Raw genomic sequence first — 23,640 nt, 5'->3', positions numbered from 1 at the left:
GGCGATCCTATGACGTCATGCTGATCTTTTTTTTATTTTATTTATCTTTTTATTTTTTATTATTTTGCTTCTGAATAATACCAACTTGCAATGTCAATCATACTTAAACGATGTAAAGCAAATATACTCTATACATTTAACATTAAAGTACCATGATCGCATGCAAATGGTAGTGTTCTGTCTCTCCTCCTCTCATGCAGTGTTAACGCTGCAGCCACTAGTGTTGCCAGTTTTTGCAGAAGGAATAAGCTACCAGGTCTATGAAAACAAGCGCAAAAGAACATGAGCACTCTAAACCTATATATGTCGGGTCGGTTATTTGAAAATAACCTATCTACAAGCTCACAACCGCAACAACCATTATTACTTACTACCAAGCAACTTTACAGAAATATGAGTCCAATGTGGCTTATAATAAGTAGTTCCTGGCAACACTCACTGACTGCAGCACGTGAGGGCAGGAGCCGGTGTTGCAATATAAGTTGAGTCATGATAACTGGCGACATTCTATTCTTTTCGTCATAGGAATCCGGGGCGACCAATTGTTGACTTACCAGGAAATAAACATGTCGATCGCCTCGTTTGTCGTTTACGTTCATCTTTTGCGATATCTGCCTTCCTAAGATCACTTTGATGCACATTCAGTACTCATATCGTGTGTGAGGTTGTGGGGGAGAGGTCGATATCGTGACGCTTACAGGGAGGTATCGAACATTACAAAGTAGGTGACTGTGTGGATGCCTGTTCAAAACATTGCAAACTTGAATAAATCATTTAAATTATATATTTGTGTCCGACTTTCATTTGTACATCGTTCTTAATGTGATGTATAGTAGCTTTGATAGCTGTCCATACCTTCAGACAGCCTAAAAGTAAAACACAAGTCGTTTATTCACAGCCCGAACGCTCATCGAGATGACTGGATCATCTATGACAACTTGTGATCAGCTCCGATTAAATTGTGATATCAATTCTGTAGCTAACCTCCAGGGAGCACGTTTTTTAATGAAATACCTGTATCCCTCTCATCACAACAAGACTCTACACTGTGCAGGAAAAACAATTACATACATGAAAATAACCTTGATGCATGGGAATTAAACACACAAACTATCTTCCGTGGCTATACTGATATGTCACAGTAACGGTAAACCACAGATATCCACGATATCGACCTCTCCCCGACAACCTCACATACGAGTACTGAATGTGCATCAAAGTGATCTTAGGAAGGCAGATATAGCAAAAGATGAACGTAAACGACAAACGAGGCGATCGACATGTTTATTTCCTGGTAAGTCAGCAATGGGTCCTCAATGTACACGCCCCGGATTCCTATGACGAAAATAATAGAATGTCACCAGTTGTCATGACTCAACTAATACTGCAACACAGGCAGTATGTTTACAGAAGCGTTAGCATTAGCACTGATTAGCAAAGAGTGACGAGAGCGACTAGTAGTACTGACTGCAGTATTTAAGTTAATCCTTTTGATTCAGTGACATTACTACTCAGTGGAGTCTAGCACTTTGTTTAAGTTTATGTTTTTTTCAGTACAAGAACCTTTAAGTGCAGTAGTTGAACTGGGTGCTAGCCGGCTAGGCTTTTTTAAATATTATTATTCTAAAGCTGTGACTGTTTTGTTTTTATATTCAGCACTGTGGTGAGGTATTTTTAGTAACTTAATTGCATTCCTCCCTGTAACAAACAGGTTGGTGTTGTTGTACAGTAGTTGGGTGTCCACTGTGGACAGGTGCTACTGCAAAGTTTACATTTTGTTATTATAAAGCTGCAAAAATTATATTTTTTATGTTCAGCACACAGGCAGCAGCAATATCTTTATTTTAGTTACTGTATGTTTTGTTACCAGAGAGACTTGAGTTTAAGTCAAGCACTTTGTTTAAAGCCACAGTAGTTGGCTGTCAAATTCATTTTAGTTTTTGTTAGTTTTTGTTACAAGAAACTGAGACTTGGATTTAAGTAAAGCACTTTGATGTTGATGGTGTCTGTTTAAAGCCACAATAGTTGGCTCCAGGTGCCACATTTTGAATGTAGTAATGTTTGTTCAGTATTCAGCAACTAAAGACAAAGTTATGTTTTTGTTACAACAGAGACAAATGTTGTCTGTTTAAATTCATTGTACTCACGTGACGCCTAAGAGTAAGAGTGCAATAAATATTTTCATTGAAACGATGAGAATCGTGATCTCAATTCTTATGGAGGAAAATCGTGATTCACATTTGAGCAAGAATCGTGCAGCACTACAGAAGGGCCTACCATCTCTTCTACACAGGCGCATTACACAAAATCTGTTAGTTCTGTGTCCTTTTGTAGCTCTTTAGTATGTTTGTGGTCGTTTTTTGTCTCTTAGTAGTCGATTAGGGTCTTTATGAGGTAGTTTTGTTTCTGTGTGTAGTCGTTTTATGTCTTTTTGAGTCTCTTTGTAGTGGCTTTGTGTCACTTTATGATGTTTTATTCTTTCCACCATTGTTTTGTGTCTTGCTGAGGTCATTTGCACCTCTTAGTAGTGACTTTATGTATCTTTCTAGTCATTTTTATGTCGTTTTGTGTCACTATGTTTTTACCTTATTCATAGTCATTCAGAAGTGTCTTTGTGTATCTCTGAAGCTGTATGGCATCTCTTTATAGTTATTTTGGTCTTTTTGTAGGCAATTAGCAAATTGGTCACAACAGTATAGGTTGGAAATCGGCAGTTATTTGTTATTACTTACATTCATTAGGTGATATGTGTTATTTATGACGGCCGAAATGCTGTCTGTATTGTAAAGTCTGCCTGTATCCCGCAGGCAATAAGACTGTTAAACAACTGAACTGCTGAAAAAATTTCACAACATTAATCTTAATAATAATAATAAATGGGATTTATATAGCGCTTTTCTAGACCCAAAGACACTTTACATTATGAGTCAGGTCAACAAACAAAACAAGAACAAAAAAACAAAACAAAAACAGAAAAGCAGTCAGGAGGATGTTGGTTCAGAGGGGGGAGGGGCGGGTTTAAGGATAAGCAGAGTTGAAGAGTTGGGTTTTGAGACGGGACTGGAACAGGGTGAGGGAATCAGACTCACGGAGGTCTTGGGGGAGGGAGTTCCAGAGCTTCGGGGCTGCCACAGAGAAGGCTCTGTCCCCGAAGCTCCGGAGTTTGGCCTTGGGGATTGAGAGCAAACTGGCTGAGGTGGATCTGAGGGACTGGGGTGGTTGGTAGAGGATGAGGAGGTCAGTGAGGTAGGGGGGGGCCAGATGGTGGAGGGCTTTATAGGTGAGGACCAGGAGTTTGTAGTGAATGCGGTGTGAGACGGGAAGCCAGTGGAGTTCTTTGAGGACCGGGGTGATGTGATGCCATGATTTGGTGTGGGTGAGGAGTCTGGCGGCTGCGTTCTGGACAGAGGGTTGTGCTGATGCCGAAGAGGAGTGAGTTGCAATAGTCAAGGCGGGAGGAGATGAAGGCGTGAATGAGTCGCTCAGCTGCGGGGCGGGTGAGAGAGGGACGGAGTTTGGCGATATTGCGGAGGTGGAAAAATGAGGTTTTTAAAACTTGGCGGATGTGGGGGTCGAGGGAGAGGGTGGGGTCAAATATCACGCCAAGGTTGCGTGCCTGGGTGAAGGGGGAAACAGGGGTGCCATCGATGGTGAGTGTCAGGTTGGGGGTTTTGCTGAGGGTGGATTTGGAGCCGATGAGGAGGAGTTCAGTTTTATTGCTGTTGAGTTTGAGGAAGTTGTGTTGCATCCAGGATTTTATTGCAGTCAGACAGGATTCGATGTGAGTGAGAGGGGGGTTGTGGGGGGATTTGGTGCTGAGGTAGATCTGTGTGTTGTCAGCATAGCAGTGAAAGTCCAGGTTGTGATGGCGGAAAATCTGACCAAGGGGGAGGATGTAGATGATGAAGAGGAGGGGGCCGAGTACTGAACCTTGGGGAACACCTTGGGTGACTGAAGCTGTGGTAGAGGAGTGATTGTTGAGGGAGATGAAGTGGGATCTGTCGGAGAGGTAGGACTGGAGCCATCTGAGTGCAGTACCTTCGATACCGATATCCCGGAGTCGGGTAAGCAGGATGGTGTGGCTCACGGTATCGAAGGCTGCACTCAGGTCAAGGAGGATGAGGATGTTGAGGGAACCGGTGTCAGCAGAGGTGAGGAGGGAATTGAGGACTTTGATGAGTGCCGTTTCTGTGCTGTGGTGAGGACGAAAACCAGACTGAAGGTGTTCAAAAAGGTCATTTTTTTTGGAGATGGCGGTGGAGTTGTTTGGAGATGATGCGTTCTATTGTTTTAGAGAGAAAGGGGAGGTTGGAGATGGGGCGGTAATTACTGAGGGAGTTGGGATCCAGACCGGGTTTCTTGAGGATGGGAGTGACAGCAGCAGTTTTGAAGGCAGAGGGAACGGTTCCTTGGGATAGGGAGGAGTTGAAAAGGTTGACAAGGTAGGGGCAGAGGACGGGGAGGCAGGACTTCAGAAGAGGGGTGGGTAGAGGGTCAAGCGAGCAGGTTGTGGGTTTGGAGGAGCTGATCAGTTGGAGTATTTCAGGGGGGGGTAACCAGAGTGAACTGGGAGAGAATGTCGTGGGGAGGAGGGCTCGGGAGGTAAAGGGAGATGGAGGGAGGAATTGTGGCGGTGGATGTTGGGGGAGATGTTTGTGTGTCAGATGCAGCGGATAGGGAGTGATTAATGGCAGTGATTTTGTCAGAGAAAAACTGGAGGAATGAACTGCATGTGGAAGTGGAGGAAGAGAGGCTGTCAGCATGGGGTTTGAGGAGCTTGTTGACGGTGGAGAAGAGGGTCCTGGGGTTACGGGAGGGGTCGATGAAGATGGTGGAGAGGTAAGCAGATTTTGCGGCATTGAGGGCGTCTCTGTAGGTAGTGAGATGGAGTTTGTAGGAATCATGGTGAACTGTGAGGGATGATTTCATGGTTAGGCGTTCAAGCTGGCGGCCGGTTTGCTTCAGTTTACGGAGTGCAGGGGTGAACCAGGGTGAGGAGGTTTTAAAAGTGACATTTTTCCTTTTGAGGGGGGCCAAGCTATTGAGGGAGGCGAGTAGGGTTGAATTAATGTGGTTGAGTTGATCATCGGGTGAGCTGAGGTTCGAGTCCAGGGGGAGAGTAGAGGATAGCAGGTCGGAGAGGTGCTGGGGATCAACAGAGCGTAAATTACGGAAAGTGATGTTCCTGGATGGGGGGGGGCGGCGGACGGGGGAGGCGGTGGTGAACTGTATAAGTTTGTGGTCAGAGAGGGGAAAGGGGCAGGGGTGGAGGTCGAGTACTGTGAGGTTGGTGGAGCAGACAAGGTCAAGGATGTGTCCTTTATCGTGGGTGGGGAAGGTGACATGTTGTGTAAATGAGAAATTGTCCAGAAGGGAGGAAAATTCAGAAGCGTGTTTGCAGGTGGTGGAGTCCATGTGGATGTTAAGGTCGCCGAGGAGTAACAGACGTGGGGAGAGGGATGAAGCAATGGTTAGGAGTTCAGTGAGATCAGAGAGGAAGGAGGGGTGTGGTTTAGGGGGGCGGTAAATGAGGATAACTGTCAGTGAGGGAGGGGTTTTGAAGGCGAGAAATTCGAAGGATGGTACTGAGGGGAGGGTGAGTTCTGTAGTCCGGATGTTCTGGTTGTAGATGACAGCCAGCCCACCACCACGGCGTGAGGGGCGGGGTTTAGTGATGTAATTAAAACCAGGGGGGATGTTTGATTAAGCGAGAAGAAGTCATTGGGTTGTTGATGGATTTGTCCAGGATGAGTTCGTGAAGGATGTGGGCTTTATTGTTGAGTGACCCTATATTTAGAAGGGCAAAATTGGTCAAGTGGGGGGTTGTAGGGGTGGTGGCAGGCTGGAGAGGTATGAGGTTGTCTAGGTTAGCAGCGCTTGGGTGGGCATGAGAGGGGGGGCAGTGGAGCAGAGGAGGAGGGCTTGATGGTGGGGAGAAATGGCTTGTTATATGTGTTGGGAGGCGGAGGGGAGTGGGATCCGCTCCAGGTATTCCGTGCAGCTGGGAGTGTAGGTGAGCGGGGGAGAGTGTAAGAGAAGCAGTAGGAGTTGCGTTCTGATGACGCGTCAGGTGTGCAACAGTGCGTTGCGTGGAGCAGATGGATGCAATGGATTGTCCGTGCTGAAGGTAAACAAAACTGCGGCGGGTGCTTCGGTGAATGTAGCGGGGTCGACGAAGGAGTCCAAGATGTCTGATGACCGAGATGGAAGACGGAGTGGAGGAGTTGGTCAATGACAGCAGCTGTGAGATGGAGTATTTCAGCATGATGACAGGCGGAATGGCTGGGAGCAGTGTGATGGCAGTGATGGCAGCTAGCAGAAGATAGCAGCAGATAGCAGCTAGCGGGCTAGCTAGGTTCACAGAGGTGGAGGATTGTTGTGGAGACGAGGAAGATCCACGACATGGCAGGAGGATGTGAGCAGCGCGACGGGACAGATGCACCCCAGAGATGAAGGCAGGAGGCAGAGAGAGTCCACGGTTGTTGCATGGGACGGAGACAGACAGTAGGCGATGTAGCAGATAGCAATAGCCACCCGACACGTTGATGGCTACGTGAGGGCAGCCGGCTACAGCCAGCAACGGAGGCAGAACTCCAAAATAAGTTAAAAAAATAAATAATTAAAAACAATGTGCATTGCATTAAAGATGTGTAAATGCAGGGCAGTGGTCCAATTCGAAAGATTGAAGAACGAATGGTAGTTGAGGGTGATGGAGGGTGACAGAGGCGGAGAAGCTGCGAACAGTCAACGCCAGCGTCCTCTCCAGCAGCGGGAAAACATGATGAAAGCTAATCTTCTACTTAGTAATTATTTATTTAATATATCATTCCAATAACTTGTATATAGACTCGTATTGCACTGTTCCACCTTTTTTTTCCTCACTTTTTTAAAAACTATTTTTCTTTTGTATTACATTTAATACAATATACTTTAATATTGCTTTAATATTGTCTGTTATCTGTATTATTGTGTTGCATTGTTGGAGAAGCCTGTGACCTAAGATTTTCAACGACATAATTACTCTGTAGCTATGTTAGTTTGACAATAAAGAACCTTGAACCTTGAAAGGTCACGAGCATGATTTATGATGACGCCATATGCTAACAATGTGTACAGAAAAGAGCAAGCACAGAGACTCATGTTGCAGTGTATCATCACATGATAGATAGCATAAGCACTTTGGTTGTACTGTAGACATGAGTGGAGGAGAGCCAGAATTCCAACACTCAAGTGCAAACGCACACACACACACACACACACACACACACACACACACGCACACACACGTAGACAGTGCAAATATTTCTTTCCCCTATTTAATGGGACTGCGCTGATCTTTGTGTGACAGATTCCAGTCGGAGCGTGAGTCAGGAGACAGGAACTTTGCCATCGGCTACTACCTGAAGGAGAAAAAGGTTTGAGCTTGGATGAGTCATAGGGCGTTGCTGACTTTGTATACTTCTGTCACTCTATTGATCTCTATTTGCCCTGCAAAGCTGAAGAACAGTAATTGTAAGACTGAACAAAATAAAGTAAGAGAAGGTGTGAGTTACGGCCCGTCCACACGGCGGTGTGCGTTGAAGCTTCAACGCTTCTGCCCATTCACTTTGAATGTGGTGACGTCACACTTTGCCAAACTGCATTGTGAGAGCGTCGCTTCGCGTTGCTCGCTTCAAAAGTTGAGCAATGTTCAACTTTTGAAGCGAGCAACGTGAGCAAAGCCAATCAAATCATATGCCAGTACAAGCTCTAGCCAATCAACCGCATGCTTGTGTGTATGGGGCGGGAGATGCGATTGGTTGTTGGTCGAGCTTCAGAAACACGCCCGCCGGCAAGCTTCAACGCACGCCGCCGTGTGGACGCTGCGTTACTGCCAGAGGCCTATGAGAAAATCTTAATGTATATGTCCTCCAATTAAATATAATAATCTTTTTAGTTTGCATGCGCCTATTTGGAATCTGCTTTTATTAGACATACCTGTTAGTCTCAGTAATAATTGTGTGACATGGAAATTCACAGTGTTTGAGGAAAGTGCATTTGATTGTTTCTCTGCAGTGTTTCCCAGACGGGACAGACATGACATCTGTTCTGGACTTCTACTTTCAAGTAAGTTTAGCCTTGGTTTATTTTCCATTTTCTTTAAATTCAGTATCAATATCATGTTTTTTTTGTATAACTATCAAAAATGTTGTTTGCCTGCTCGTCCTACTCTATTGATTCCAACTGCTTCTCTACCATATTTAGCCCCATATCACTTTCTTTCTGTCAAACTCTCAATTTAAACCGGTTGCTGTGAGGGACATACAGTAGCATTTGATTACATTTTCATCAAAACCTTAAAGGTCCCATGTCATACTTTTCCGGTTACTACCCGTCCCCTTGTAGTAAGTGGACGGTGAAGGTTTTTATGCATGTAAATGGTCTGCAAAGTCACAAAGCCTCAAAGTACACCCTGTAGCGAGTAAAACTCTAACACAGAAAATACCTGTCTATGTCTGCCCCAGAACGCCTCGTTGGAGATTTCTCTTTTTCTTCCTGAGTACAGTGACGTGCCCATACCCAAATGGACAAATCCGTGGAGCCGTTACATTACGTCCGCGGAGCCGTTAAGTTAACACACCCTCCAATCTTTTCTCAGCTGCCGCTCCGCCGATTTCTCCGCCTGAGACGGCGTGACGCGGCGAGGCTGCGGGTGTGTGTGAGTTTGGGCTGGTTTCGCTGTGTCTCGCTGTCTCGCAGACGGCCACTGGGCTCACAGGGAGGGAGGGGGGCAGGAGCTCCAACAAGCCGTGTAGGCAGTGGCGGTTCTACGGGGTGGCAAGGGGTGGCAGCTGCAACCTCAGAAAAATGCTTTGCCACCCCAGCTGCCACCCCAGTTGACAGCTTTGTTTTGAAAGAAAAGTTGTGGCTCATCGGACATTTACTAGAGAAAATCTCTAATGTCCGAGTGCAAGTGAATGCAGCACAAGACGTGAGCCTTGTAACCCCTCCCCCCGCACTGGCGCGAGCCTGGAAATATGATTGATGGTAATTTCATTTGAACGGGGGGAACAGCGCAAAACGAGAAGCATTTCGGATCCAAGTAGATGGAAGGAATGAGGTGTTTGCAGTCTACAATGACAGAGAAGAGTCTGTCAAGTTTGGCTGCAAGGCAAGTTTATTTATATAGCACTTTTCTGTATGCGACAATTCAAAGTGCTTTACAAAATAAATTAAAATACTTTTTAGGATAAATACAGTAAAAACACATATATAATGGCATTTTACAACAGGCATTACAAAGTAAAGATAATAAAAGAATAACAAATAAACACCAAAGGTATACAATACGTTTAAAAGGCATAGGCATACTGTAGTGTGAATATGAGCATCTCAATTAAAAGCAGCCAAAGAGATATGTTTTTAGTCTCGATTTAAAAATAGTAAGCGTTTCTGCAGACGTGCATGATTTGGGTAGTTTGTTCCAGAGTGTCGGGGCATAATAGCTAAATGCTGTCTCTCCTTTTTTTGTTTTCACTCTCGGAACCGATAGCCGACCCAGAAGACCTGAGGCACCTTGATGGCTCGTAATTATGTAGGAGTTCAACAATATACTTTGGTCTTAAACCATGTAATGATTTAAAAACTAGCAATAGTAGCTACTTTAAAATCAATTCTTTGGCCGACTGGAAGCCAATGTAAAGATTTCAGAACCGGACTGATGTGATCCACTCTTTTAATGTTAGTGAGGACACGTGGAGCAGCGTTCTGAATCAGCTGCAGCTTTCTGATGGATTTTTTTGTCAGCCCTGTGAATACACTATTGCAGTAGTCGAGTCTACTAAAGATAAAAGCATGGACAAGCTTTTCTAAGTCCTGTTGTGACATTAGTTTTTTAATCCTCAATATGTTCTTCAGGCTGTACTCAGCATTGAATCAAAATGCACCATAGCTTTAAATCTTAATCAGTTTGTGAGGCGTTTTGCTGAACACGATGGTAATCGCCTCATTCAGCTGTAACGGCCCGTCCACACTATAGACATAAACTCCCCAAACAGGCGAAAACCTACCAGTTTCACCCACTGTCTCTGCCAGCTCCCTCCATGCCTGGTTCCTCCGGTTTGTATCCCAGTAAATAGTTCTGGTCGTAAAGAACCGGGTGATTTGCTACCGTAATTTCTCGTTTGGAATATGATGAAATGAACTGCGGTCTGGCTCTCCCAGCTTGCACGCGGTTTGATTGGCTAGCGATTGAACTGTCAGATTTGCATAAACGGGATTTGATTGGCTGACGCTGGCTACTCCGGCGTCTCCGGCTTCAGAAGTTGAACATTGTTCAACTTTTGCAGCCTGAAACGCCAGGAAAGCTCCGCTCTGCTACCCACAATTCAGTTCGGCGAAAAGCGAGGCAACGTGACGTCACCCCATTCAAAGTGAATGGGCAGACACGTTGGAAACCGTTTTTGAAGCTGTAGTGTGGACGGGCCGTAATAGGCATGCCAACTTGATGCTCTGCTCACGGATGACTCGATGAGCATAATAAACTGTTAAGATGATGACCTTACGTGTGTGAATATATTTTTTTCTTTGTGGGGGTCTGCCCCCAAAAAACAGTTTTAAGTCCAGAGAAAGTCAAATAAGACTGTGTAAAACTACACTGCCCAGCCAAAACAAAGTAACCACTTTGATTTAACTATAGGCGAGTAGGTACGGGCATTCCACTGGATAATAACTGCAGCGATGTATATGTTTTAGCTGAATACACGTTTTTTAACCCTAACTGATGCAGTTAGTCACTTCTTTAATGTTTGTTCTTTCTGATGTAAAGTCAAGGTTGTAACTGTTTGCAATGAAGTGGGGCGCTGAACTGTTCCTTTGAATCTTTTGATATATGAAAGTAATTACTTGTCTTTCAAATTTGAAGGAGGGTGAGCAAGCATCTTGAGGAACATTCATCATTAATTCCTCCAAAAAAAATAGTTTATTTAATAATAACATATAATTATCATATGTGAATCATAACACTGATTGACAGCTGATAGGAAGTATATGATTGTTAATAATATCATATTCATACAGACACACATCGATGAGACAGTTAATTAACGTACTTATTGCAGCAGTCTGCATAGATTTGGTACCCATGCTGTTCTAAGAGTGAGACAAAATCTTTCAGTTATTGTTCAGTTAAAATTCATTAAATTAAGCCTGCCACCTTATATATTTATATTTAAGGCTTTGCTGATGTGCCACAATAGTGTCACCAAATGTTATTTAGTTAAAATATTAATATTGTGGCTTTCCAACTAACATTAATTGATATGACTGCGATTAAATCAGCATATACTTCTGCCAGGGGATGCCACCCCTGAAATTCTCCTGCCACCCTCTTGCCACCCCATGAATATTTTTCTAGATCCGCCCCTGCGTGTAGGACAGAGAGTGAATACACATACTATACAGAGATGCTGTATAAAAAACCAATGTGAGTTTGGAAAATTGCACAATATACATGTATTTTAGTAGACCTCAACAATGGAATTATGATCAGTAGAAATGGCCGTGACATGGGACCTTTAACTGACCCCCTGTGGCCACAATGTGAGCTGCATATTGAATTCCTCTGTCACCACCAGCGTCATTCTCATTCCTGCTCGCCTGTTCCCCCACCACCAAGTTTCCATGTGGCGTGATGCAAAAGGTGCTCTGCAGTGCAAGAAAATGTTGATGGAGAAATTCTACAAATTGTCCTTATGTGTGAACCTGCAGCTCTGCTCCATTGAGGTGACTTGTGAGAGCGCCAGTGTCATGGCGGCCACTCTGGCTAACGGCGGCATCTGTCCCATCACGGGGGAACGTGTGCTGAGCCCCGAGGCGGTGAGGAACACGTTGAGTCTGATGCACTCCTGCGGCATGTACGACTTCTCAGGACAGTTTGCTTTCCATGTAAGTAAAAGGATAGTAGTAGGATCTCATCACAAGTATAGTATGAGAGATATGTTTTGTTTAAAATGGCCAATGAGTCAAACCTTTGAAGTCTGGCCGCGTTTTAAGCATTACTATTTGTACTTTATACTTTATTCACAGTCTTAAAAAGTAATTTGTTTTATAAATCCTTTCAAATATGTGTTTGCAGGCTACAATCCAGACATAGAAATGAAAGCTACTAATTATTATTATTATTATTATTATTATTATTATTATTGTTATCATAATTGTGGGTGATGTAATTGTTGGTCCTGTGTAAAAAAAAAAAAAAAGAAGAAGAAATTCAAAGAGTTTTGATGTAATGCCAGAGCTGTAAACTGAATTTGAGTGTTTTGGACATAATAAGAGTTTATTAACTACAGTTGTGTTTACCTGTAGCCTTGTCTGTTTTAGGCTGACATAGTTCCTCTGCTTTTTTGTGATTATATCTGCTATGTCCTGACATGCCAAAATACACACACATTTTCGGTAAATGACAAATGCTGGTTAAGCAGGTTTGCAACAGGTATGGAATGAAACTGGTTTAAGCTTTTAAACAGGATTGCACCAGCAATGGGTCAGGGTTACACCCAACAGGCGGGGCCCAGCATCCGTTACTGCACTAATATCTGTGAGACTTTACCTAGGAAAAATACATTACTTACTACTGAATTACCATTTTTATTAAGGTAAGTATAAAATATACTTTTACAGTAGCAGTACAGTAGAACATAATGCAATGTATATGCAGCTTGGATGACCTCAGGACTGAGTACAGCGGCCACACCAGAGCTTCCTGTAAGGATTAACCTGTCATCTGTAACTTTCACAGTGAGCTCGACACATCAACACAGTGAAGCAATAAACAAACTGTTATGATACTAAAAAAGATGAATACAATAAATATAAATACATATACATAAATAAAAAACGTATCAATATCTGCTCCATTATGTGAAAAGATGTTTTACAGATACCGGTATATTGTTTTTTATTGACAAATGCCTAATATAGTACTGTATATACCATTTTATAGTGTGCATCAACACATTTAAAAAAAAAAACGATTTAGATTTTCCAATAATTAGTATCCTTATTAATGATAATTTAAATGTTTCTTAGCAGTCAAGTAACTGTTGATTTATTATATTATAATTGAGTTTAATTTACTATCAATGTATTACTTGATGATTATTAGGTTTTTTGTTATAGTATATTGTACCTCTATAATTAAAAATAGCGTTATGGCAGAAAAGTCGTATTGGACTGTTCTTTACAGGTATATTTAATAAAGTAGAAACAAGAGTGTGCATAATGTAAATAGTGTGAACAATCAAATATCCCAATTTTGGGTGTTTCCACACCATTCCTTAAAAATATACCTGATTTACTGTTTTTCAGATTTTGCTGATTTAAATAATAAGGTGATGCATGTCATTGTATTTTACACCTGTTTTTTTTTCTATTACATGCTTGTATTTAACTGCTCTTCAGTGTAGCATAGCTGTCATATCACATGGTATGCCCGATCCGATGAGATGGCACATTTTAATTAGACCGCTCCTGGTGCCAAAAAAGTAGAGAGTGGGAGCAATGTGTGAAAATATGTTTCTATTCTCATCGTGATTTCAAGCAGTTAGTTTTGACAGTAACATCTACTATTTGTTGATATCCCTCTTAGCATATTTTGTCAATATGATTTCACTTCTTAACCTGTTAAGGGAGCCCCCGGGCAACAAGCAACATCTTGCAAGGAACAGCGTCTGAGGGCTTCTTAAAATTGAACAAACTATGAATGTGTCATACCCACTTCACAGGAAGAAACTCAGCTACCTGACGATATCAAATTTTACTGAAACGAAACACAACTCTAACGCCAAGCCTCTGAATTGGCACTAAGCGAAAGAGTGCTAACGCACTTAGCACATAACTCACGGTAGAAATATGTTATGCTTCATCGGATCTGCTCGCTGAGATTCCACAGATTCCAATGGTATAAGTATTATCACTGTGCGACCAAAACTCGCGGCAGCGAAAGCCAGCAAAGGCAACACACAACTTCACTTTACGGAGCCAAAACGGCAAATGCATTTTGAATACTCGTTCGAAACGCTGTTAAATTTCAACCGAACAACAAACAAACCCTCTCCTTTTCCAGAGAAATACCATTGCTATGTTTCTACTGCAGATACACTCAGCTGCGGTTCTGTTGTGTAACTCTTCTCCCTGTTGTAGGTCGGTCTGCCAGCCAAGTCTGGAGTAGCGGGGGGGATCCTGCTGGTTGTTCCCAATGTGATGGGCATCATGTGCTGGTCTCCTCCTCTGGACAAGATGGGGAACTCAGTGAGAGGAATCCAGTTCTGCACGGTATGTGGGGGCGATACAGGACAGTAGATCACTGCATGGCCTGCAACAACACAGACTTCTATGTTTACATACCAGTGCATTACTGTATGACAAAGAGGCATTCTGGAGTAATTGTATTTCAAACATCTTCAGTCACCTGCCTTATTGCAGAATGCACACATATAGTCTTCAAATCTTTCTCTAGACTTACAATAATTATAGATTCAATGTCAATTCAATGTTGGATTTTGACAATATAACTTTTTAAGGAACTTTTATATTAGTGAATAGCATAGAAAGGTAACACAAAACTTAATTAAGAAATGAATTGAAAGAAATTCATAATTCATTTTGCTTTAGTCAGTGAACAGTGCATGTAATCAGATAACTGCGAGTGCTGTTTTAATCTGTTTCTTAACTGAAATTATTGGTATTTAGAAACAGAATTACATTTCATATTGTATTCATCCTTCCGATTTATCTATATGCCTTTTCATTCCAGGACCTGGTGGAGCTCTTTAACTTCCACAACTACGACAACCTGAAACACTTTGCCAAGAAGCACGACCCCCGCAGAGAAGGAGGGGACCAGCGGGTAAGGACACACAGCGGCATCACGTTGTGAGGAACACACCCACAAAGCTGCACCTGTTTCCCTCCTCAAACACACTGAGTTTGTCCTTCTCTCCAAGAACGCGTCTGATGCTTAGCTTGCTGGAGTTCACATTGAACAGCTCATTGCGTCTGTTTTGTTGCGGTTTGCTTACATTTTGATTGCCATAGCTGTACAAAAATTACACCTTTATCGGAAAAAAAAACATGTCAATTTATATAGACAGCGAAACGGGATTTTCCTCTGTCTTAAACTGTGCTACCTCTCTTTTAATTCCCATGGAGATTGCTGCAGGGTTTTTAAGAACAACGAAGCATATTTCTGAGTTTGGTCACTGGATACCATTTAGTTTGCTTTGCATAGCGTTCAGCACGGAATATAAGCATCTTAGTTAACCAAGTGTGTATGACAACGCTGGCTATTTATACCTCTGTTAAAAAATACAGAGAGGCCGACACAGATAAAAAAACTGAAGCCAAAGTCTTCCTGCTTTAGACCCTGCCGTTCCTAAAGCTAAATAAGGAAACCTCTTAAACCTTAAATGGGGATTCAGTAGGTATTTCAAAAGATTTAACAGCAAACTAAATGCCATTTACACACTACAAACATTTTATTTATATATATAAAAATGTATACACACACAGAGAACAGAAAAACAGTAGGAGCCAGACTAATTTGTTATTCGTGTTGATTGCAACAGCAGTTCTTCTTCGGACCCATGGATTACGAGAGCCTCCAGCAGGAGCTAGCTCTGAAAGCCCCACTTTGGAAAAAGGTGGCCCCCACCGAGTCGCACCAGGACAGCTCCACCACTGTAGTCTATAGGATGGACAAAGTCGCCGAATGAGATAAAAACATAAAAAGGAGGCGTGCCTGTCCCCCACATAGACTGATCTCTCACCACAACACCACCACCACTGTTACCTTGGCCTCGAATATTTATACATAAATAATGTGGAGGATTATTTATAACTACGAATGGTTACTGTGTGGGAAGGTTCTTCTGTTTTTATGTGTGAAGGGGGAAATGCGATTCTGCTTTTGAAGTTAACTCTGAATTGCAAATTAACTCTAGTGGCCTTAGTGTTTAGGATCGGCTATACTGAACAGGTTAGACTCTATCACCCCCTTTATTAGATTTGATCAGAAATCCAAGCTAAGGGTTATCGGACTAGGGGTTCATTTGAAATTCACTTTTATTTTAACCAAAAGGAAAAAAAATGGTGCGTGTGGGGAGTTTCACTACAGCCGGCTTTGAGACCAACAGTCTTTTAATATTTACATTCTGACTTATTTTATGGTGTTTGCTACTGTAGCACACACTGAGGCCTCTGACTGCTGATAACAATAATACAGATGCAGGATGTGCCGTAGTACACTATGAAAACAGCTGCATAACGGAATGGGTTTCTGGATTTTATTTATGGGAATGTTTGGGTCAAAGGAGAATATTGTTAACATGAAGGTTAGCTGTGAATACTTGGACTGGAGGGCAGCAGTGTTGTCTTTTTTTTTTTTTTATTGAGCTGTGAAGTCTGAAAAAGCTAAAAAAAAACCTGTATACCTAAAATCCCTTCAATGTCAACATGCTGGACCCTGAAAAGACAAATCACCCCAAAAACTGAAAGCTAACCTGAGTCGATGTCAGATTAGTGCAAAGTATCTCAGCTTTCTGGTCAGTTTTAGCAAGCTGATTGGTTAGCTTCTGATGCGAGCTAGTAGCTTAATGTTAGCATGGACATTTCTCTCCATAATATGCATGCACCTGCACCATCTTTCTGTAGGTTGTTCAGCTCAGACACACAAGTTGCCTACAGATTTCTGGAGTAGAATTTATACAGACATTTGTGAAATTAGACTTATCTGGTCACAAAAATTACATTAGATTTTCTTTTTATTACTTAAAATATAACATTATGTGTGCCTCCCTTCAAACCCTTAAAAAAAGACACACAATCATTTGAGAGCTGAGAAACGGTAGATATTGCATAATGAAAAGATAAACCACAGGTATGAAGGACCTGATTTTTGACTGTAAACAGTTGGGTGATGATATAATAATGTTGGTATGGTAAATAGTTTTGTCAGGAGAGGGCTGAAGTGACTTATACAACGAGCTGTTGTTCTTGCAGACACTCATTTATCACTTATGATTGTCCTTGTCCCCTTTGAGTGCTGCGTCATTCTGCTGCTGGTGTGTTTAGAAGGTGTTAGTGTGTGTGTGTGTGTAGCCGGTTAGTAAGGGAAGTTACTCAGTACCACGTTGGCAGAGGGGGAGTTTGTTCGTCGCTGCGACCTCCAGTTAAAGCCCCTTGTAGCCTGAACGATCAGCCTTTCACCTGAGCTGCATTCCAAACCGTAACTGTGTGTTTGCACTGTGTCCACTAAAATATGTTGAAACAAGTTGCCTTAGTCTAGAAATAAGGCTACTTTCCACAGAAACATAATGAAACAGAAATTGAGGTTTCATTTGATGAATGTTTTTTCTTTAAAGGCCCCCTATTAAACAATTTTTCAACAATATATTATTGGTCTCAGATATATATATATATATATATTAGGGCTGCAACGATTAGTCGACATAATCGACGACGTCGATCATAAAAATTCGTCGACGCGGAATTTTAGTGTCGACGCGTCGTATAAAAACAATCAGAGAGCCGGTAACGTTAATTCAAAACTGCGCAAATGTTCATTTGTAACTGCAATGCACTACAGGAAGTGCTGGGGGCAGTATACTCTCCATTGTCTGCCATGACTGCATTCTGTACTAACAACAAAGAAGAAAGAATACAAACGATGGCGGAAAGGAGAGAGAATGAGGGTGATGAAGAGCTCAAAAAAGCAAGACCGAGAGTTTCGAAAGTGTGGGAGTATTTCACAGACGACAAGCCAAAGAAGTCAGTGAAATGCAGAATTTGTAAAGGGGAATTGGCATTCCACGGCAGCACTACAGTGATGCACGAGCATTTAAAACGCAAGCACCCTGGAACCGTGAGGACTGCTACTTTGGATCATGGGTAAGTTTGAGCAAGTTAGCCATAGTCATGTTTACGTTAGCTTACATGTTGGAAAACAGAACGTCTCATGGTTAATGCTTGCTAAGCAAACGCTATTTCAGTTATGTTGAGGCTGCGTGTCCACCAACGAGCTGCTAAACAGCGCCAAGCTTACAGCGTAGTAGAGCACACTAGAGCTTTATGGACGCTGTAATTAATTCCAAACTTAAAATAATAATTAACAAGGGTCTGCGAAATGACAAGAATAAAATGCGATTGAATTGATCCTGGGACTGGACAACAGGGTGACATTCACAGGTGTGCAGACTTGAGGTAAAACATGCACTGGAGCCCGGAAAAGGAGCCGTGCCCACAGGAAGCAGAGATGGAGGGTGTGACAGAAATAATCGTTAGATTAGTCGACTAATCGAAAAAATAATCGACAGATTAGTCGACTACCAAAATAATCGTTAGTTGCAGCCCTAATATATATATATATATATACACATACACACACACAAAACATGTCTCTAAAGTGTTTGGCTGAAATACCAAACGGATCATCGTAGCATCCCGTAATCCTCTGTTTCAGCCCTGTTCCAAAATGGCTGATTATGTATCTGTAGCTTTAAATGCTAATGAGCCGCCAGCCCCCTATGGAAGTGATTGGTTTAAAAAAACAAAACAAAAAAACAATGGTGCTCTAGGAGGAGATTCAGGTGATAAGGTGGGCGGGTGTTACCTTGGTTGGTTATTGGTTAATGGTTGATCAACCCAAAAAACATTGTGACATCGCAAAGTTGCCAAAATGCTCATTTTCAGACTGAAAACTGAAACTGAAACTTTCCCAATCTCTTAACAGAGGGGACACATATTTATGTTTAAAAGACCTTTAAGGAGAAACATGCAGCAGTTGAAGGTGATATTACTCATTCCTATCTTCCTTTTTTTGTGGATAATACACCAGAAGGGGAAAAAAAATAGTATATCAATTTGAAGTAATCAAATTGAGTTAGATTTTTTTTTTTATATTCTTCGAACTAACACAGCACATATTCAGGGTTCTCAAAAAAAAGTTCTCAAACTCTTAATCTGTAAATTCTCCTACTTTCTTTCCATATTCATGATTTCCTGTACTTCTGAATGTCTGTTGTGGCCGCTGTACATAGCTATCAGGTGCGTCTGTAGCAGAGCAGGATGTGTGTTTAATACACTTCAGACGTTTCGTAATTATAATTGTGCCTCCTACGGGAGATAGAGAAACTTGCAAATAATGTCAGCAGCTGCCTCAGATCTACTGTGACTGGTGGGGGGGGAGTTACTCTGTTTCTTGAAACTGTACACACTGTGTGGTGTTTGACCTGAGCTCAGTCATAGCTGCCTAATTCCATGACGCCGTGTTACTTCTCTCTCATGGTTTGTGAAGGTTTTTCTTTTTTGTTATGTCATAGACTTCGGTCTTGTTTCTGACTTGCTCATGATACAAAGCATTCAAATAACCTCTGTCATCTCAACTCATCGATTCCTTATCTAGTAGCTGTGTTTTTTTTATGTACACATGCACAAGAATCTTCAGGAAATAATGCATGTATGTACTTGATTAAATTAAGAGGACAATGAGCTTGCATGAAAGTTGTGCATACATGCTTATGTCCCATAATGGCATAATCCAGTTGTTTCCAAGCATTTGGAAGAAATGTTTGACTGTACAAAAATAGTTCCAACAAACTATTAATTGACATCGAAGAAGGGCGTGTGCAGACTTTGGCATGTCGTTTAATTAATTAAAAAAACTGGCTGTGTGATCAACCCGTTTTTTCTCTTGTCCACAGGTGGATTAAGAATGGCACTTCAAAATGTAGACATTCCATATTATGTGATCAAATGCTGCACAAGCAGAGTGTCATTATATATAGCCTGCTTCATTGCGGATCAGTTATTTTATCATGAATAGGTCATAGAGATGAATACCGGCTGCAGTATTTGAGAACGGGTCCAAGATTAGCTCTTTTTTCACTCTCAATCGTCTCGGGAGAAGTTTTAACCTTTGTTTTCTTTATGTCCTGACCTTCTTTCTGTGATTTTAAGACCATCAGTCGTGTAGGTTCCCTGGTTTTGCTACTGCAGTACAAAGTCATTTAGCACAACATCTAAAACACACATACCACACACCATATTTGATCCAATCACAGCTGATTATCTTCCCTCTAAATCAGAAGCGTAGAGCAGCCTGATGCTGCTTTTCAACAATCTTATTACTTGAAGTTTTGAATGTCTCACTCCTCAAACTGTGATTATTCCTCTGTACAATCAAACTCATGACAGAAGGCTTTTGAATGCGGTTTCCAGTATTTCCATTGAAATCCTCAGATTGTTATGGTTCACGTCATGTATTTAATGTTTTTCTTTTTTTCTCTGTAACTTTTCACTCTCCCTCTTGCATGCATATTTTGTATGATTTGATGAATGTGTTGTCAATACCATGTAATCATTACGGTTGAAGTGCATTTGATTACCTTCCACATGTCTTTATTTATGTTGACTTGTGTCAGAGACATACATTTTTACTTGTGACATGGAAATTGCATAATTTATAAACTACCATTGCAATTTGGTGACTTTGGAATTGTTAATCCTCTAATATTTCTATTTAGATATTTATAAATATGCAGTTTTACAAGTGGATCCTATGCCAAAGACAAATTCCTGAAAAGTATTCTAAGAAATACGAATATAGAAAATGTGAAAGTTGTTCCATGGGTTTTAATAATCTCCTGAAAAGTAGAAGTAGAAGAGGCCGTACAGTTCCAAGCTCATTTTGTCAAAAATGTTTTATGTTTTGATTTCTTTTCACAGTCCACATGGTTGTAATGGTTTGTGTAAAGTCTCCATAAACCCCATGAACTGTCCGTCTGTTGAGGAGGAGAAATGGGGTGTTTCTCAATGTCGAGGACGGTTGCTTGGTAGCACATGTCTTCCGATTCACTTGCTTCAGAAGCGAGGCAAGAATCCTTCCTAGCCTCGGAAAATGAAGAATTGTGGAACAGGCTAACAGGTGTGCGTCATATGCGAGGCCCCGCCTTAAATGGAGCGCGATTTCCGCCAAAGATTTGGAAATTGGTCCGTGTGCAAAGCATTGTGGGGATTTTAATACCGGAGTCTACACATGTGCAGCCTCAAAATTTCTCAAAACAAAGTACGCCGGCCTCGGTAGAATTCAAAGTATGCTGGACATTGGAACAGTCCTTCGGCGGCACTCGATAACGTAGCATGCTTGAAATAGTGGCTCTGGAGCATCGTTCCTCGACATTGAGAAACACCCATGAACTCCCTTCACTGTTTCTTTCAGTGAGATCAACCAGCAGACATGACAGGGACCATGGGCTTTTCAAGACTTTGTGTCCCTTGTATCAAATCTAATAATAAAACATTATTAAATATCATTTCTGTGTTCCGTAACTGATCTTGAAGATCAGCAAACATTGTCGCGGTCTGTAGTTTGACACTTTTAGTTACAAACAAACTGAATCATAGCATCAGCAGGGGTTTATTTTGTGATCAGTGTTACCAAAAAAAACGACCAAATCAAAGGCAGCTGTTTGCCACTTAGAAACAGGCTTTTCCCCTGCTAGTCTATAGAACATGTAAGCACCGTACCATCTGGTGCTAACCAGCTGTTTCCTGTCCAGTGGTTTTACATGGCCATCCACTCGTCTCAGTTAGCAGAAACTTAGAAACATGTTGTGTCTCCAGAATGGAACAGTCACTTTTGCTTGGTACATTTATTTTTTTACAGATGCTGGTCATAAGCTTTTACATGTCATAATACCTCCCATACATAGCTTAACTAATTGCAATACTTTTAAATGTTTTAAGGGGATCAATAGTTTTAACTCCGCTCAGTCACTGTACTTGGGTAAAAAAAAAAAACATGTCTCAGGAATGATTATGCAACGTGGCTTTCTTTTTGCACATACTGATTCTACGGACAGTTTTTTGTTTTTATAAAAGACCACCTAATACATAAAGACACATGAAGTGCAAGAACTCTGACTAAGCGAGCCAAAACTCCTGATAGAGTTCACAGAGCACCGAGATGACCAAACAATGAAATATGTCAGTTTAGATATTATTAATATATAGTATGTTGTTATAGCTGTAAACAGTTGGTAAATATGAAGAGTTTAAACATGATGTAAAGCTGCAACCAAATAAAAAATAAAAAACAGGCACTTTTTATGACATGTCTATAATGCATCATAAAGATACCTATAATGCATTATTAAGAGCCCTTTATCATTACGGTTACTGGCACTCATGAATGTTCATTATGCTTTATAACAACAATAAAACATTTTATAATGACTCATATGGTCAAGTATCATAATACTTTATAATCATCATAATGCAATACACACACGGTTATAATGCATTGTAATCATCAGTTTTTTTTTATTAATTATAATATAATTACAAGGTACATCAAGTGGTCATTGTTGCTTCAAAGTAAACATTTATTAATTTCTTCCATATAATACATTTCAGTTTTAAGACAAACACAATAAGCACATAAGATAACTTATGATCACATTCTAACGCGTTACACGTGAGTATTTAAAAAGAGAAAGAAAGATGTTTGTACCATCGGTGCAGAAAACACTACTTCATTTCAAAGTGTGTCACCGTGGGGTTCACATCTGATCATAAAAACTCTTTATAATACAAATTATTAAGTTCATTCTAATTTCCTTTCATATTAAACCATGATATTACACTCTAATAATGTATCAATACTCACATGTATGTTTCCTCATGTTTTCAACTCAAGTGTTGCTTGTAGGAAATGTTTCCTGTTTTATGGTAAGTCTTCATTGTGTGTGTGTGTGTGTGTGTGTGTGTGTGTGTGTGTGTGTGTGTGTGTGTGTGTGTGTGTGTGTGTGTGTGTGTGTGTGTGTGTGTGTGTGTGTGTGTGTGTGTGTGTGTGTGTGTGTGTGTGTGTGTGTGTGTGTGTGTGTGTGTGTGTGTGTGTGTGTGTGTGTGTGTGTGTGTGTGTGTGTGTGTGTGTGTTCTTTCATAAAATCAGCATCAACAAATCCCTTTTAAAAACACCAAAAAACTAATTGATTCTGCTGACGAGTATTGTGTGTGTAAATACTGTAATAAATGTTGCATTAGATGACATAACTAAATCACATTCTCCAACTGGCTAATGAAAATACTCATGCGTACCGAATGTAGTTCTAAAAAAGGGTATGGTCAGGGACTCTGACATTTCTGAAATATATATTTTTTCATGGGATTTGTTGATGATAATAAAAATAGCCTCCTTAAAGTTTAGTATGAGAATAAATCACACTGAAACTGAATTCCCCTCAATGCTGCTAAGAAATGAGATGTTTAACATTAGTCACATGACAACAGAAGTATAGTGTGTAGTGTTTCCATCAGTGACTGTCTGACGTCTCGGTAATCGTCGTCTCTGTGTCTCTGCAGGTGAAGTCTGTCATCAACCTGCTGTTTGCTGCCTACACCGGGGACGTCTCTGCTATGAGGAGGTGAACAGCTCCCACTCTTTACATTTACTCGCTCCCCCTTAATCGCCCAGTGGAGTCCATTCCAAACTATTTCTATAGATGTTTTCCTAATGCTCACAAAGAAAGAAAGATGGAGATAATCCTCCCAGAGAGGACATCTTGCCTCTACTACCTGGAAGAATTACTCAGATATTTGACTTAA

The 23,640-nt window shown here is 41.3% G+C and overlaps 1 protein-coding gene across 2 annotated transcripts in view; it reads left to right on the top strand.

Moving 5' to 3' along the window:
* LOC307030129 (glutaminase kidney isoform, mitochondrial-like) overlaps window positions 1-23,640 on the top strand; it is a 64,193-nt gene that overhangs the window by 29,797 nt on the left and 10,756 nt on the right. The window contains exons 10-15 of one of the 2 annotated variants that reach the window (XM_079666370.1): window positions 7,349-7,415; window positions 8,056-8,106; window positions 11,749-11,925; window positions 14,182-14,313; window positions 14,795-14,887; window positions 23,398-23,459. In XM_079666370.1, the coding sequence (XP_079522496.1) occupies window positions 7,349-7,415; window positions 8,056-8,106; window positions 11,749-11,925; window positions 14,182-14,313; window positions 14,795-14,887; window positions 23,398-23,459 (582 nt within the window). Of the gene's footprint in view, window positions 1-7,348; window positions 7,416-8,055; window positions 8,107-11,748; window positions 11,926-14,181; window positions 14,314-14,794; window positions 14,888-15,605; window positions 21,348-23,397; window positions 23,460-23,640 lie in introns of those variants that run through there. The other variant, XM_079666371.1, reaches the window with a different exon arrangement.

This window comes from Notothenia rossii (assembly GCF_949606895.1).
Source record: "Notothenia rossii genome assembly, chromosome: 2".
Taxonomy (NCBI): Eukaryota; Metazoa; Chordata; class Actinopteri; order Perciformes; family Nototheniidae; genus Notothenia; species Notothenia rossii.
Note: the sequence above shows the minus strand (reverse complement) of the source record. Positions and strands in the feature narration are given on the sequence as shown.